This window comes from Microtus oregoni, unplaced genomic scaffold (genome assembly GCF_018167655.1).
Source record: "Microtus oregoni isolate MIOR12 unplaced genomic scaffold, Mior012 000026F_ref0000081, whole genome shotgun sequence".
Classification (NCBI taxonomy): domain Eukaryota; kingdom Metazoa; phylum Chordata; class Mammalia; order Rodentia; family Cricetidae; genus Microtus; species Microtus oregoni.
Genome location: NW_024543085.1, coordinates 33,238,971 through 33,253,564, shown reverse-complemented (window position 1 = coordinate 33,253,564; position 14,594 = coordinate 33,238,971). Strand labels below are relative to the sequence as shown.

General features: G+C 38.8%; 1 protein-coding gene across 4 annotated transcripts in view; it reads right to left on the bottom strand.

Moving 5' to 3' along the window:
• The window catches only part of Trim24 (tripartite motif containing 24), a 108,652-nt gene that overhangs the window by 58,649 nt on the left and 35,409 nt on the right, over nucleotides 1-14,594 (bottom strand). For all 4 annotated transcript variants that reach the window (XM_041675501.1, XM_041675498.1, XM_041675499.1 and 1 more), the window contains exons 2-3: nucleotides 10,423-10,541; nucleotides 1,773-1,920 (exon numbers count right to left, since the gene is read on the bottom strand). In XM_041675501.1, coding sequence (XP_041531435.1) covers nucleotides 1,773-1,920; nucleotides 10,423-10,541 — 267 coding nt within the window. The remainder of the gene's footprint in view (nucleotides 1-1,772; nucleotides 1,921-10,422; nucleotides 10,542-14,594) is intronic.

Genomic DNA, 14,594 nt, shown 5'->3' with positions numbered 1-14,594 from the left:
AAACACTTCCTGATCGATATTCTACCAAGTAATTTTGAAATGTTTAGCCAAGTTCCTACATAACCAAAACTCCTCTGAAAATCCCACATCTCCTGAAAAACCCCTTGTCTCGCAGTTTTTTAGGCGATATAACCCTACCTTCTCCTGCGTTCAAGGCTATTTTCTCAAACTCCACTCTAGGAAGATTTCCCTGTTTGCCTGGAAAATAAAGTTTGTGTAATTTGACCAAAGAATTTGGATAATGTTCTTCACTCTCAGTGGATTAACAAAAGCAAAAGTTGTTTTATTTTGTTTTCTTTTTGGTTTGATCACACCAAACTGAATTTGTTTGAGAATATGCATTAATAAAGATGGCTATGAGGGCCAGTCTCAACATCCTCTCAGGGTTCACATTGGAAGCTACAATAAGCAAAAAGGACTGACTTTCTTCCTCTGACTATCTAAGGGTGAAGGAACAAACTTAACTCAGTACTTCCTCATGCTAGTTTCTTTATTATTCTCCCGTGCTACAAGGTTTCTAGTTTACACACACACACACACACAGCAATTTTCTGGTAAAAGCAAGGTTACAAGGCCAGAATTTTTCAGGGTAAGGTAAGAGCTGGTCAGTGTGACACTGTCAACTCCTTTACGGTCTAGGAGGCAGGGCTAGAAAGATGCCTGGAGAGCACTAAGAGGCAAAAAAGATGATTTAGGAAGCTTTAAATTCTAAAAAGGGAGAAACAGAGTTCATGGATGATACTATATCCCTAGGTGAAAATTCTATTATGGTAATTGGAGCTAAGAGTAGTTGTATGGAATCTAATAGCTTTTTTAGGGTTAGAGCTGGGCGTCAACCGAGGTTAACACTTTCCCAAGTCGGCTGTGGTGGAATTTGGGACATCCAGTCTCCTTATCAGGAAGGACTAAGAATCAAACAAGCTTGGATGTGCCATAGCCCTATCTTTGAAGGTGATCTATTTGGAAGACTTGTCTCTTGACTAAATGTCCTCCCAAATAAAAAATAATTGCAGGGAGCTAACTTCTAGGTTTTATCTCAGGAAATGGAATAGAGATTTGATTGTGGGAACCAAGGTTTTTGACTGTATGACTAAATTTTCTCACTGGGGATCCCATAGAGTAGGGGGAAGTCACCTAATAAGCAAAAAAAATAAGGCAGGCTATTAAGTGTCGACAGTCCTTGTGGGAAAATAGAGCCAGTAACGAAGGATGTACCAGTATATACTATACATATCAAAACTATATAGCTAAATGAAAAGTCATATTCCTAACCACTAACAGATATATGTGCCCATAAGACTGAGATGCAATCATGAGATTACATATACACATCACATAAAATTATATACTACAATGCAGGTATTGGGGAGGTACTAAGCTCCTTTAGCAAAAGTGACCAACAGTTTACAGAGTTGATGGTCCTACAGGCCTTGTCTGGAAAGGATTAACCTCTATCAGATAACCATTCCTCTGGTGGGATGACATCTGAATACTGGTTGTCACCTGCTTTAACACATGGCCCCCAATATAATAAGGCAATATATATATATACATATATATATATACATATGTATATATATATTGAATCTTGCCTTATTATATATATATCATACTTATTAGCACCTCTAAGTACAATTTCAATTAAAACATTGACTTCTTTCTATCAAAAAGTATACTTCCAAGTGTGTGTAATGTTTATAGCTGTATATAGGAAGACTAAAAATACAGTTTCAGAGAAAGAAAAAGAGAAATGTGAAAACCCGATTCATTACCTGGAGATACTTCTTCTTTCTGCCTGACTGTGTGGTCTTTTGTGAACTTCACTCTCTGGTGAGCTCTAATACATGTTTTGCAGAGCCATTCGACACACTCTACACAAAACCCATTAGCTTCTGCATTATCTTCACAGCTTGTACATACCTAGTAATAAAAGAATCTGGTCACATAAATTGTTGAAAAATATTAAAAAGAATAAAATACCAACCAAATAGACTATCAGTTTTCTTACTTTAGCCTAAGTTTAAATTTTTACTATACATTAAACTATATGCATATAAAATGAAGACGTTATTATATGAGAACTGTCTTTTTAGACAAGGCCCCACTATGTATCCCTGACTAGCCTGGGACTCACTATTTAGATCAGGATGGTATTCAACTCATAATATGACACATGACTCTGCCTCATGAGGTCTAGGATTAATAGTGTGCAACACCAAACTGGACAAAGATTAAACACATTTTCTCCTTAGCCTCTAAACTGATATACTAGACATTCCAGAAAGTAGGCAAATGATACACGTAAAAATAACTTCAAGTGGTTGGAGAGATGACTCCAGATGTTCTTACAGAGGATCTGTGTTAGAATCCCAGCATCCACATGATCACTTACATTTATCTGTAACTCTAGCTTCAGGAGATCTGACATCCTTTTCTGGTTCTGTGGGCACCAGGAATACACATGGTGCACATATATACATATATACAAACACTCAAACACACACACAAAAAAATAAAGCAAAAATAAATCTTAAAAAAGATTAAGTCTTCATTTTATATGCATATAGTTTAATGTATAGTAAAAATTTAAACTTAGACTAAAGAGAGATGGCTCAGCAGTTGTAGACAACACTGGTTCAGTTCCTGGCACCCAAATGACAGCTCACAACCATCTGTAAACCTAATTACAATAAATCCAACACTCTCTTGTGGCACCAGGCATGCTTGTAGTACATATGCATTCATATATGTAGGCAAAACACTAACAAAGTAAAAATAACTATTTTTTTAAAAAATAATTTTACCTGGGTAGTGGTGGTGCATGCCTTTAATCCTAGTACTTGGGAGGTAAAGACTGATAGAAGTGGCTGACAGAGAGTTCAAGGCCAGCCTGGTCTACAAAGTAAGTCCCAGGACTACCAGGACTGTTGCGTAGAGAAACCCTGTCTTGAAAACCAAAATAATAATAATAATAATAATAATAATAATAATAATAATAATAATAATTTTAAGTACAATTTTCTCCATAGTTCAATATACTAGTCACTCCAAGTACAAGGCTAGGTATTGAATGCACAAGAATAAGGAAAAGTAAACAGTCTCTGTCCTTATGACAGTTAGAATCCTAACAGAGTAACAAGTTCAAATTCAAGTTACCCTACTAATTAGCTTAATGTTTGTACTGGATGGATTTTATCAATTCTGATGCAAGCCTACACAGATCTTGAAAGAGAGACTATTTTAAATCATTTATTTTATTTATTTTTATGTGTATGACTATTTTGCCTGCAAGTATGTCTGTTGTGTAGCATACGAATGTAGTGCCTGTGGAGTCCATAAAGGTTATCTGATCCTCTGAAACTGGAGTTATGAATAGTAATGAGTCACCATGTGGATGCTGAAAATTGAACCCAAGTCTTCTGGAAGAGCAATCATTGTTCATAATCACTAAGCTGTCTCTCTAGCCTGGGAAGAAGAAATCCAGTGCCTTCTTCTGGCCTGAATGGGTACTACATGCATATGGTACATGAACATGCATTCAGGCAAGGTGCCTATGTACATAAAACAAAACATTTAAGAGAGAGACAGACAGATGGGGGAGGAGGAGAAAAAAGGTTGGCCTGCATATAATTTTGTAGGGTGTCATGTTGATTAAGGATTAATGTGGGAAAGGGCCCAACTCACTGTGGGCAGTGAAATCTCTGACTGGGTAGTTCTGGATTATACAAGCAGGCTGAGCAAGACATTCATGGGAATAAGCTAGGAAGCAGCAGCATGTCTCCATGGCCTCTGCTTCAGTTCCTGCCTCCAGGTCCAACTTGAATTTTCTCCCATGACTTCCTTTGAGGATAAAACGTGGTGCAGAATTTCAAGCTGAAATAAGCCCTTTCCTTGCCAAGTTACTCTTTCTTGGTCGTGGTGTTTTATCAAAGCAACAGAAATCACAACACAACTACAACAATGGTCTTGAGCAGGATACAGAACTCATTACTAAATCGAGGATAATGATACATATTTTACTGAGTTCTTCTTAAGATTAACTGGGAAAGCCACATTACTGTAATGATCACTCTATTAAGAAGTGCCAATAAAAGGAAATGTACAAAAAGTTGTCAGCACTTATGGAGACACAAAAGAATTTACCCAGATAAATCAACAGTTTTTTCCTTAAAAAAAAATTTTTTTTAAAAAAAAAAGACTTCATCAACACCAAGCTATGAAAGCTACTAGAGGAAAAGCCTTTCAGTCAGAGATTAGCACAAAGAAAAATGCAAGAAGAGCATTGCTCATTTAAAGAGCTGAAAGTAAACAAGTAGCACTTTAGTATAGGAATCAAGGGGAAGATTGGCAAGAGAAGGAGCTGGCAGCAAGGTAGGCAAGGGTCAGATCAACTAAGGCCACACGACAATGGTAGTCTTTGTCTGAAGAAAGATTAAATAAAGAAGGCACGAATAGACATTATTTTTTAAATCACTATTACTACAAAGCAAAGAACAGATTAGAAAGGTTCAAAGTATTCCCACATAAGGCGATTTATAAGAGCGTTAGTAGAGTGAAGATGAGAACAGAACAGAATGGACGATTTATGAAGTAAAATAAGTTTGGAGAGTGTACTGGAAATACATGTATCTGGCTGGTATAATGGTGTAGATAGTGGCAATACTATCTATTTTTGTAATTAAAAACAAAAATGCACATAATTCAGAAGTTGCCAAATTCCAAGTATCTGTTATTTGTAAGAACCAAAAATCTGTCTTTTCTTAGGGCTTATCATCTTCACCTTTTTTCATGCTATTGATAAGTATTTGTCAGTGTTAGTAATCACTTGGACAATCTGCCAATCCTCTTTGCTTTCTCAATGACACTCTGGATCCCATCTACCATTTCTCTTCCTCTGATTCTGAAGTTTTTTGATAGATCAAGAGATATCTTCTTAAGGCCAACTATTGTGTCTATAAGGATGCAACTTAAATTTCTAATCTTCCATTGTAGGCTACAAAAAGGAATGAGGAATGTCTAATACGCACTGTTCTAGATCCCTGGTAAATGAAACAAAATATAAAGTGCAAAATAGGAGCAAGATCCTGTCATCCTGGGATGGAAGCAAACTATGAGTTCACTACTGCAAACAACAAAAAGGACAAAAACAAAAATGCCAGCAAGGTAGGAAGTGCCACTGACAAGCCTAGAACAACGAGCAACACATAGTCTCCAACATTAATTTGTGTATTTTTCCTTAGAGCAGGCCAATGAGCCCAGGGACTCCCGCATACTACACATTACACCTGAGGTAAACCCACAGCCAGTTCCATTATTTCAAGCAGGCTGTGGTGGTGCATGCCTCTAATCCCAGCACTTGGGAGGCAGAGGCAAACAGATCTCTGTGAGTCTGAGGCCAGCCTACAGTCTATAGAGCAAGTGCCAGGAGAGACTCCAAAGTTGCACAAAGAAATCCTGAGTCAAACTCCCTCCCCCAAAGAAAGCTGGTTTTACGAGGAGATAGTTTATCCCCTAGAGCAAACCCAATTTGGCCTTTGGGGAGCAATGTGGATACTGTTAAAACAACAGAATTTAAACTAGTATCAACTAAGTTCTTTTATAAGTAAACTGAACCCTAAGTCCCTGTAATTACACTTTAGGAATAAAAAAGCTGAAAATGAAAAGGGGGGGAGGGAGCACAGAAACTAGTCAGACATTGTAATGGTCTATCCTGTCCCTTTAAGAGACAAGCCCTACCCACTCCCTCCCACCACCACGGCAGACAGATCTTCCTTCTGCTTCCAGCCTGAGCTCTCAACCTTTTTTCAATTTCTCCCCCAAAGAGGCAGCTTCTGCCTCTCTCCCTTCTTCCCACTTCTTCCCTTCCCTCCTCTGTTTCTCTCTTTGCTCTTCCCCCTTTCCTTCCATAACCCACTAAATAAATATCCAACCTCACTCTGCATGGCATCCCTATCCATGTCTCTGTCTCTCACCTGCAGCGTGGCTCCCTGCCCTGGACCTTTGAGGTACCTGCAGCATGATCTTGAGGTGTGCCCATCCACCTCGGTCTCTCATCCACCATGGGGCTCCCTGCCAATGCTGTCAGCCTGAGACTCGCGGGCCACTCAGGGGCTCCCTGTCTGGGATGGCTGCCTTCATTGCCCACTGTGGTCTCAGAACCTGCTGACTGCTGCAGCCACTTGGGGAATGGTGTCATTTTACTTAAACCATATCATTGGTGCCGAAACCCAGGAGGCTCTACCACCCTTCTCCTGGGGTTGGGATCCGGAACCGGGTATTTTTTCCACAACAACCATGAATTCCATCTGCCTGAACCTATCTCTATGCACACCAGCAGCTTCACTGGTGAGTTTTCCCCTTCCAGCCCCCAACCAGCCTTCACAGCTACGATTGAGCCCTTCGCTGCTTTCTATAACTAAAAACATGACCAGACAACCCAGGGTTGGTCCTCCTGTGCTAGCATTGCACACGCTGTGCGGTGCATTCAATTAGGGGGCCCAGGGTTCCTCAGATTTTTCTTTTCCCTTTTTATTTTCTTTTGGACCACTCATCAGTGGTCCCCACCATGAGAGACTGCACAGAGCGGCCTCTAGCCTCTCTGGCTTCTAAGTCGCCTATACCGAAGCTAGTCAGACTTTAACACTGTTTTTAGAGAAAGGACACACTTCTATAGACCCTGTGGTGTTTTTCACGGGTTTTCACGTTTTCAGCTATGGTATAAACCCTCAAACTATGCTTCACTGGTCTCCCACTGGCTCCGCCTTTCCTCAAACTATCAACTACCCGCTTGTAAAACCAACAAGATTGGTCGGATCCATGAAGCAGCTATTTTCAGTTCTAGCCTCTGCTCCCCACCATGGCATGTGGTGCACTGGCTTGGCAACATGCCTCTGGGTCTCTCTTGTTATTTATGTTTAAAACTCCCTTGGCTCAGAAAATGGGGATTTTTCCATACAACATGTGACTGCTGCCATTTTGACTGAGGTCAAGTGACCTTACCACCATCTTAACTGGGGTCAGGTAACTTCATCGCCATCTTAACTGAGGTCAGGTGACTTTGCTGCCATTGTAACTGAGAGCCAGGTCAGGTGACCATGTCCCGCCATCTTTACTGAAGTATACCCTGCTTGGTCCCCTGGTTTACTTATGTTTTTGTCTTTAAAAATGCACCTATGTTTACTGTTAAATGTTGTAATTGTCTGTCCATTGTATCTCATTTTAGACTACAAAAACAATACGTCTCATGTTTAAATTGGTATGTACTTTTAAGTCTCTTAATCCAACCCTGCTTTACCTGTTAAAATGAGAGCCAGTACAGTCAAGCTCAAACTCAGCTCTCCAGGCAGATTCTATACTGTAGCTATAACTCATCTATACCTGGCAAACAGCCCTCAACTGCTCAGAGATCTGGGGAATATGACATTTAAATGTTTAATTATTAAAAAACTTTTTGTAACAAAAAGAGACAAGTTGGCTCCTAGCAACAGCACTCTATTTCCTCCAAAGAAGATAGAAGACAAATGGGCACAGAACAGTGTCCATCCACAATTTGCTTCAACTGCCAAGTGCTGGGCAAAACTGCTTTCATCTAAACTGAAGATGCCCAGACAGTGGACAGTATCACTGGAATAGACAGCCTAGCTGCTCAGGTCAAGGTACACTTGTTTTCCTACAGATTTCTTAGCCCACAGAATCTTCTGGAGCCTGGCAAGTCCTACACCAAACAGCAAAAGAAAAATACGACCCTTAACGACCATGGAGGAGCCTGAGGAGTAGCTCTAGATGCCAACCAAGTAAGTTCTCTGTTGCTTTTTAATCAATAACTCAAGTAAAATTTTATCCTTCTCAAAGATCTCTGATGCAGTTTGACAGCTGAGGTTTTGTCAGTGTAAAAGGATAGCATCACCAAACAAATTTCAGTAAAATACAAATACAATTTATTAAGGTGTGTACCTGCAGGTTATAAAGGTGTATGGACAAATACAAGCTATCAAATTTCTCTCTCATGCTGCCTTTCATAGTCTTAAAAATACTTTTTGTTGTGCAAAAAAAATCTGTCACAGTTATTCTGATATAAATATGCTACTGTCTAAAACTTATGTTTTCATAAGACCAAAAAATTCTTTTGAGTTCCAGGGAGCCAAATTATAGGATGCACCTTAAACAAGTCAGATACACCCCTTTCATTTCAAAATTTGGTCCTACAAAATTTTTTTTCCCCTAAACTTAACTTTGTCCTCTGTTCTGCCAATATCTTAAACAGGTGTAAAAGACATCAGACATTTTCACACCAAAAACACCAGACAGGAGCAAAGAGACCACCTACCCCAGAATGTGACCAGCACCCAGCTTTCTCAGGTTACCCCCACACCAAGACGATGCCCACAAATAAGCAGGAAGTAGTCTTGAGAATCTGCTGCCCCAATTCCTTTAGTCTATTGTGCCTAACCCCCCCACCTTTATACTAGAAAAAGAGATGGGAATGTAATGGTCTGTCCTGTCCTTGTAAGAGCCACCCCACCTACTCCTTCCCCCGTCCTCCATGGAGGCAGGCAGCTCTTCTTTCCTGTCTGCAGCCCGAGCTCTCTCTTCCTTTCCTTCTTTTTCCCAAAGAGGTAGCTGCTGCTGTGATTCCTCCTCTCCCCTGCTCCCCTGTCTCCCCTCTCCCTTCCATAACCCACTAAATAAATATCCAACCTCACTCTGTATGGCGTGCCTATCCATCTGTCTCTCACCTGCCGCAACTGCGGCTCTTCATGGGACCAGCTGCTCGTGGCCCGCTGTGGTCTCTCACACGTTGTGTGATTCCTGGCCTGGGATCTGCTGCCTGTCGAGGCCAATGGGCCACTTGGGGAACAGTGCTGTTTTATTTTTACCATTACACACATGACAAAGAATTCCCTACAGACAAAATTAATAATTTTTTTCCAAACTAGAATTAGATTTAGTTCTTTCCTGGATCTTTTGTTACAAATGAAAAGAACCACCAAGAGACACAAATGAATCAAAATTTACATGCACACAAATTTACTATACTTCTTGGCACATGCAAAGGAATTCACCTTAACGGGGCCATCCCATGATAGAATATCACAGATTCTCCCTAAGGAAATAGTATCTACATTTAAGCTTGAAGGAGTGAAAAATAAACGATACTGTTGCAAATCTAAATTGAGCACCTTAGACAATGCTACTAAAGGAAGCTTTCAATCAACACAATGAACACAAGACTTTCTTTCTTTCTTTCTTTTTTTTTTTTTTGATTTTTCGAGACAGGATTTCTCCGTAGCTTTTGGTTCCTGTCCTGGAACTAGCTCTTGTAGACCAGGCTGGCCTCGAACTCACAGAGATCCGCCTGCCTCTGCCTCCCGAGTGCTGGGATTAAAGGCGTGCGCCACCACCGCCCGGCACACAAGACTTTCTTAAACAGATATACCTCTGAGACAGCTCAGCATGGACAGCTGTTTCCAGTCTGATGATGCAAGCATGATGACCTAAGATAGACTCCCAGAAAACTCCCATAAAAATGGAAGGAGAAAACCAACTTCACCAACTTGTCCTCTGATTTTATTTTCAGCCACCAAGTATGCATAGCCATATGTACCAAATGCACACAAAGTAATTTTTAAAATGTAGAGTTCTTCATCAAAAATCTAACCTATTTTTATTTGAATAATAACAGAGTTTGCAAAAGGAGACTAGGGTTAAAGAGACAATTCAACAGTTAAAAGCACAGTTGTTGCTCTTGTACAGGACCTGGGTTAGGTTCCCAAGACTCCCAAGTGGTTGGATACTGTCTTTAACTCGAGTTCCAGAGGGTAAGATGCCCTCTTTTGTCCTCCACAGGCACTGCACACAGACAGTATGTTTAATAGAATGCAGGAAAAACACCAATACACAGAAAAATAAATCATTTTAAAAAGAAAACTAAAGTAACAATTTCAAAACCCAGTTAACTCAGTACAAAAAAATTAAATAATCCTAATTATAGCATAATGTTTTCCCATAGCATAAAGAAATATGATGGGGGGTTGGAGAGATGGCTCAGCAGTTGAGAGCACTGGCTGCTCTTCCAGAGGTCCTGAGTTCGGTTTGCAGCACCCACATGGAGGCTCACAACCATATGTAATGAGATCTGATGCTCTCTTCTGGTGAGCAGGCATACATGCAGGTAGAACACTACACACTAAATAAATAAATAAATACATACATACATAAATAAATAAATATTAAGGAATATGATGAAAAATCATGGGCTTTTATGTTGGCATTATTTTATTCCTAAACTCAACTATTCACTATTATTTATACACATAAAAAATAATTTTGTATATTAAGTTCTAAAATTTGGCTTTTAAAATACTCTCCTCTATCATTTAAGCTGCTTCATCATAGGTAGTGAAGGCTTGAATTGACACTTACCTGATTAGACTTTTCTACTGTACTACTGGGAACCTCAGTGGTGTCCTTCACAAAAAAGTTGTCTATAATATGTCTCTCAGCACATTCTTGACTGCAAACTGGGCATCGAATGACTCCAACTGGGAAAGACAAAATTGAATTTGACGTTTAATATACTGAGATTGCCACATCTCATCTAAACTGTAATTGGACAAGGTTTTGTTACTAATATTTTATACTCCATATTTTCTAAATTCATAATTTATGTATGTATATATGTATATACATATATACATGAAACATATATAGTATATATATTAACTAACTGCGCTTAAAAGTTGCATAAGCCCTTTTAATTTTAACTGGCATGGCCAATGGCTTTTGTGTTTACAGATCAGCAACTTCCTCTCTCACTGTTTTTCAAACAGTGTATTCGAGATAAGGTCTTGATGGGTCATCCCTGTACCCAATGCCACATATGCTTTCTACAGAACAAGGATTCTGGGTCTCTCCAGACCTACAGAATCAGAATTTCTCAAGAATTATAATCATCTCTGTTTAAAGCTCCCACAAACAATTAAGAAACATTATTTTGTGTTTTCCTTGAACAGATACAAACTGCTTCTATGGGGAAAATGTCCTATCTCATGGACACATGTAATACACATAATGCATTGATCTAATAGAGACTTAAAGAATCCCCAAAATATTTAGATACTTATGGTTTGGATGTGAAATTTCCCCTATAAGCTAGCCGGCAGCACAAAAAACCAAAATCCATCTGAGATCCATACAACTGAGATTCTATGTCTGACGCTCAACTGAAGCAAATAAAAAAATCTACACACACACACACACACACACACACACACTTACTATTTAAATTGACTATGCTCCTCCACCAGAGCCACAGGCTACCTAACAAGACTAGTACTAGACATGAGAACCCAGTTTGAGTTGTCCGTAAGGGGAGTCTTCTAAGACACTTACCAAATAATACATGGTATTCCTGTTGCCCTTGCTCCAGTACAGAGCTTGAAGACCAGTCCCTATTGCTGAAGACACCATGTACTTGGACACAAGACCAGGGGGGAAATCACGCCTGGTATTGGAAACCTAGCCAACCCAACTATCTAGGGTGAGATGAGGCCGTGGACCTTAGAGGAGAGCCTATCACCATCACTTTACTAAATCAGCATGATTCCTAACTGCACTCTAAATATTTATCCTAACACCCACAGATAAGTATAGCTCTTAACGCCCATCCAAAAATTTCTCTTTATAACACATGGGAGGCAGAAAACCACAACTGGTTAAAATTCCGAGAACAAGTGAACATGGGGTGCCCAGCCATGACTCAGGAAACACTGTGGAAGAGCAAAAAGAGTATATGAACTAAAGAACCAGAAAATTGGCTGTGAGAATGTGTCTCCTAGAAATGACAAAGTGAAACAATTATGACTGACTAAACAAGACCTAAAGTAGAATAGTACAACACCAGGAATGCTAACATGGAAGGGGGAAATCTCATAGGGACACGCCTACAAAGAAATACAGATAAGCAACTAAGGCATGCTCGAGACAGGAGAAATAGTTTTTCCCTGGGGATGATGCACCTAAATGGTTACCTAATTCCAAGTGGTCGGCACTGAAATCATACAAGTAATACTAAATGGACTTAGCAGGTATATTTGTATATTTAGGCATAGTGTGTGTGTGTGTGCGCGCGCGTGCACATGGTTTCCAGAGGGAGTTTGGGGGGAATACATAGGAGAGATTAGAGGGAGGAAAGGAAGGGGAAAAACAATATAAATATAGTAAGTTTATAATACAGTAATTTTGTAAAAATAAGCAAAACCAGAACTGAATATGCATACCAGAAACATCTATGTATAATTAACATGGCACTAGAAATTAGAAAAAAAAACACAAGAACTCTACAAATTGCTGGGATAGCTACTTGTTGCAGGATCTCACACAGTGATCTCTGAGATTGTTGTTGTATGGCTATTTCTAGTTGTGGTGTGGCTCAACCCTAACACACACCTTTAATCCAAGAGTTTTCTGCTTGAAAATTGTAAACAGAATTAAACAAAGTCAACCATAGCTCAAGAGGAAGAGCAATCAACCAGTTGACAGTAAGTGAGCAAAGAAAAAAAAAACCATAGAGAGTAAAAGGGAGTTAGGAGATGTATAAAGAGATGCACAGGAAGTAGAAGGGAGGGACATTCAGTTTGAGGTTTCTGTTTGAGGTGGCAGAAGAAAGGTAGCTTTCTTTCACTGAAGAGGAAGGACAGCTGGGTGCTTTCTCTGCCTCTCTGAGCTAGCAGGCTTTCACCCTTGTATCTATTTCCCAAGTCTTTACCAATGTAAAATGAAACAATTTAGATTTAGTCAAAAACAACATTTGGCACTCAAATGTATGGCAAGACCACACAGACAGAAGCAGGTAGATCTCTGTGAGTTCGAGGCCAGCCTGGTCTACAAGAGCTAGTTCCAGGACAGGCTCCAAAGCTACAGAGAAACCCTGTCTCAAAAAAACAAAAACAAAAAACAAAACAAATAAATAAATAAATAAAGGTCTTCCTTTATAATAGTCTAAACGTCTACACAAGTTACTGTGTACAACATTCAAATAGTTAGACGGCTAGACAGGAGCAAAATAAACACAAATGGAACCAGCAAATCAGTAGAATCAAAACGAAAAATTTTAAGTATGTAGGACTAATAAAACTAGGAGGAAAACTCAAGTGACAATGATTAACAAAAAAAAAAAAAATACTGATAGTGGTTAAGTCTAGAAAGAAAGAGCCTTTCAAAGACAATCAGTTCTTTCCTGAAGTAAATGAAGAGCTTCTGAGTCCCAAGAAAAGAGGCCAGCCTTCTGTGTGAGCTCTTACTTGGTCCTGGAAGAGCCCTTTACTATATCAATTCTAGTGCATTTAGTGTTACTATAACTTATTCATGGTCACACACTCTAAATGGGAAATTTGTGATTCGAATCCTGCCTGATAGGTAAGTATTTAAACAGACAGATGCCAAAAGCTCCTGGGTGCAAAACTAAGCAAACAAAAAAAGCTAAGACATTTCATATCATACAGTAAATATAGTTAGTGTTGGGCTAAAATAAGTCTATTAGACACACCTAGGAAGGTGGGGAAAACAGCTTATTTTTTTTTTTTTGTGGTTTGAAAACAGCTTATTTTTAAGGAGACATTTAAAAAAAAAATCACACAGTCAAGGAAGGAGTCATCATTTTAGAGAAATCATAAAGAACTCTTTACCAACATCTAACACTAAGAATGTAGAATATATTTAAAAAAAACTAAACAAGAAAATACTTGTTAAATTGGAACTAACAATAGTTTTTCTACATTCTAAAACAAAACAATGCAAATGTTTTTCTGTTTTTTGTCCATTTAAAGTTTCTGTGCTTACTAGAATTACAAAGCATGTTATAGGTCATAAAACATGACTGATGACTGCTATAAGTAACTCATAAGGAAGTGTATTTACAATCAACTTTCATTTTTTTCTTATAAATGATTTAAGCTTCTGGATTCTGAGATGTATGACTTGCTGTCTCACTTGTTGTCTTTTTGGTCTTAGCTCTAAATATAAGTTTATAATTTTACTTTCTATGTCATGAATGGTTAGCATATTTTGCTCATTTCTATAAAAGAGATGAGGATTTTAAGGTCTAGTTACAAGGACCAGATCACATGACATGAGAATGATCAGAGACAGATAATCCCTATTCAAGAAATACAAACTCCAATATCTATAGAGAAAAAGGAGCTAGTGAATAAATAACAAATTAGTGATCTGTACTTGGTCCATCATACATTAATGGCTTGCTATCAAGATTACTCCTCTTCAAAGAAAGATCACGTGACAGTGATGAGGATATGGTAAGAATGTATTATTAGGCAACTACTTCATGCTGTTAACCACACAAGAGTATATTTAGAGTAACTAATAACTAAGATGGCTATAAAATTACTGTAATACAATCTTATGGTATCATCATTGCAGTCCATTTGTTAACTGAATGAATTATGTAGTCCCTATCAAAAGACTCAAATAATATCTATAGAAGCATACATTAAAAAAATCAAGTTTTTATGTGTATGAGTACTTTGCCCAGATGTACATATGTGCATCACATGTGTAAAGGACATGCAGAGGCCAGA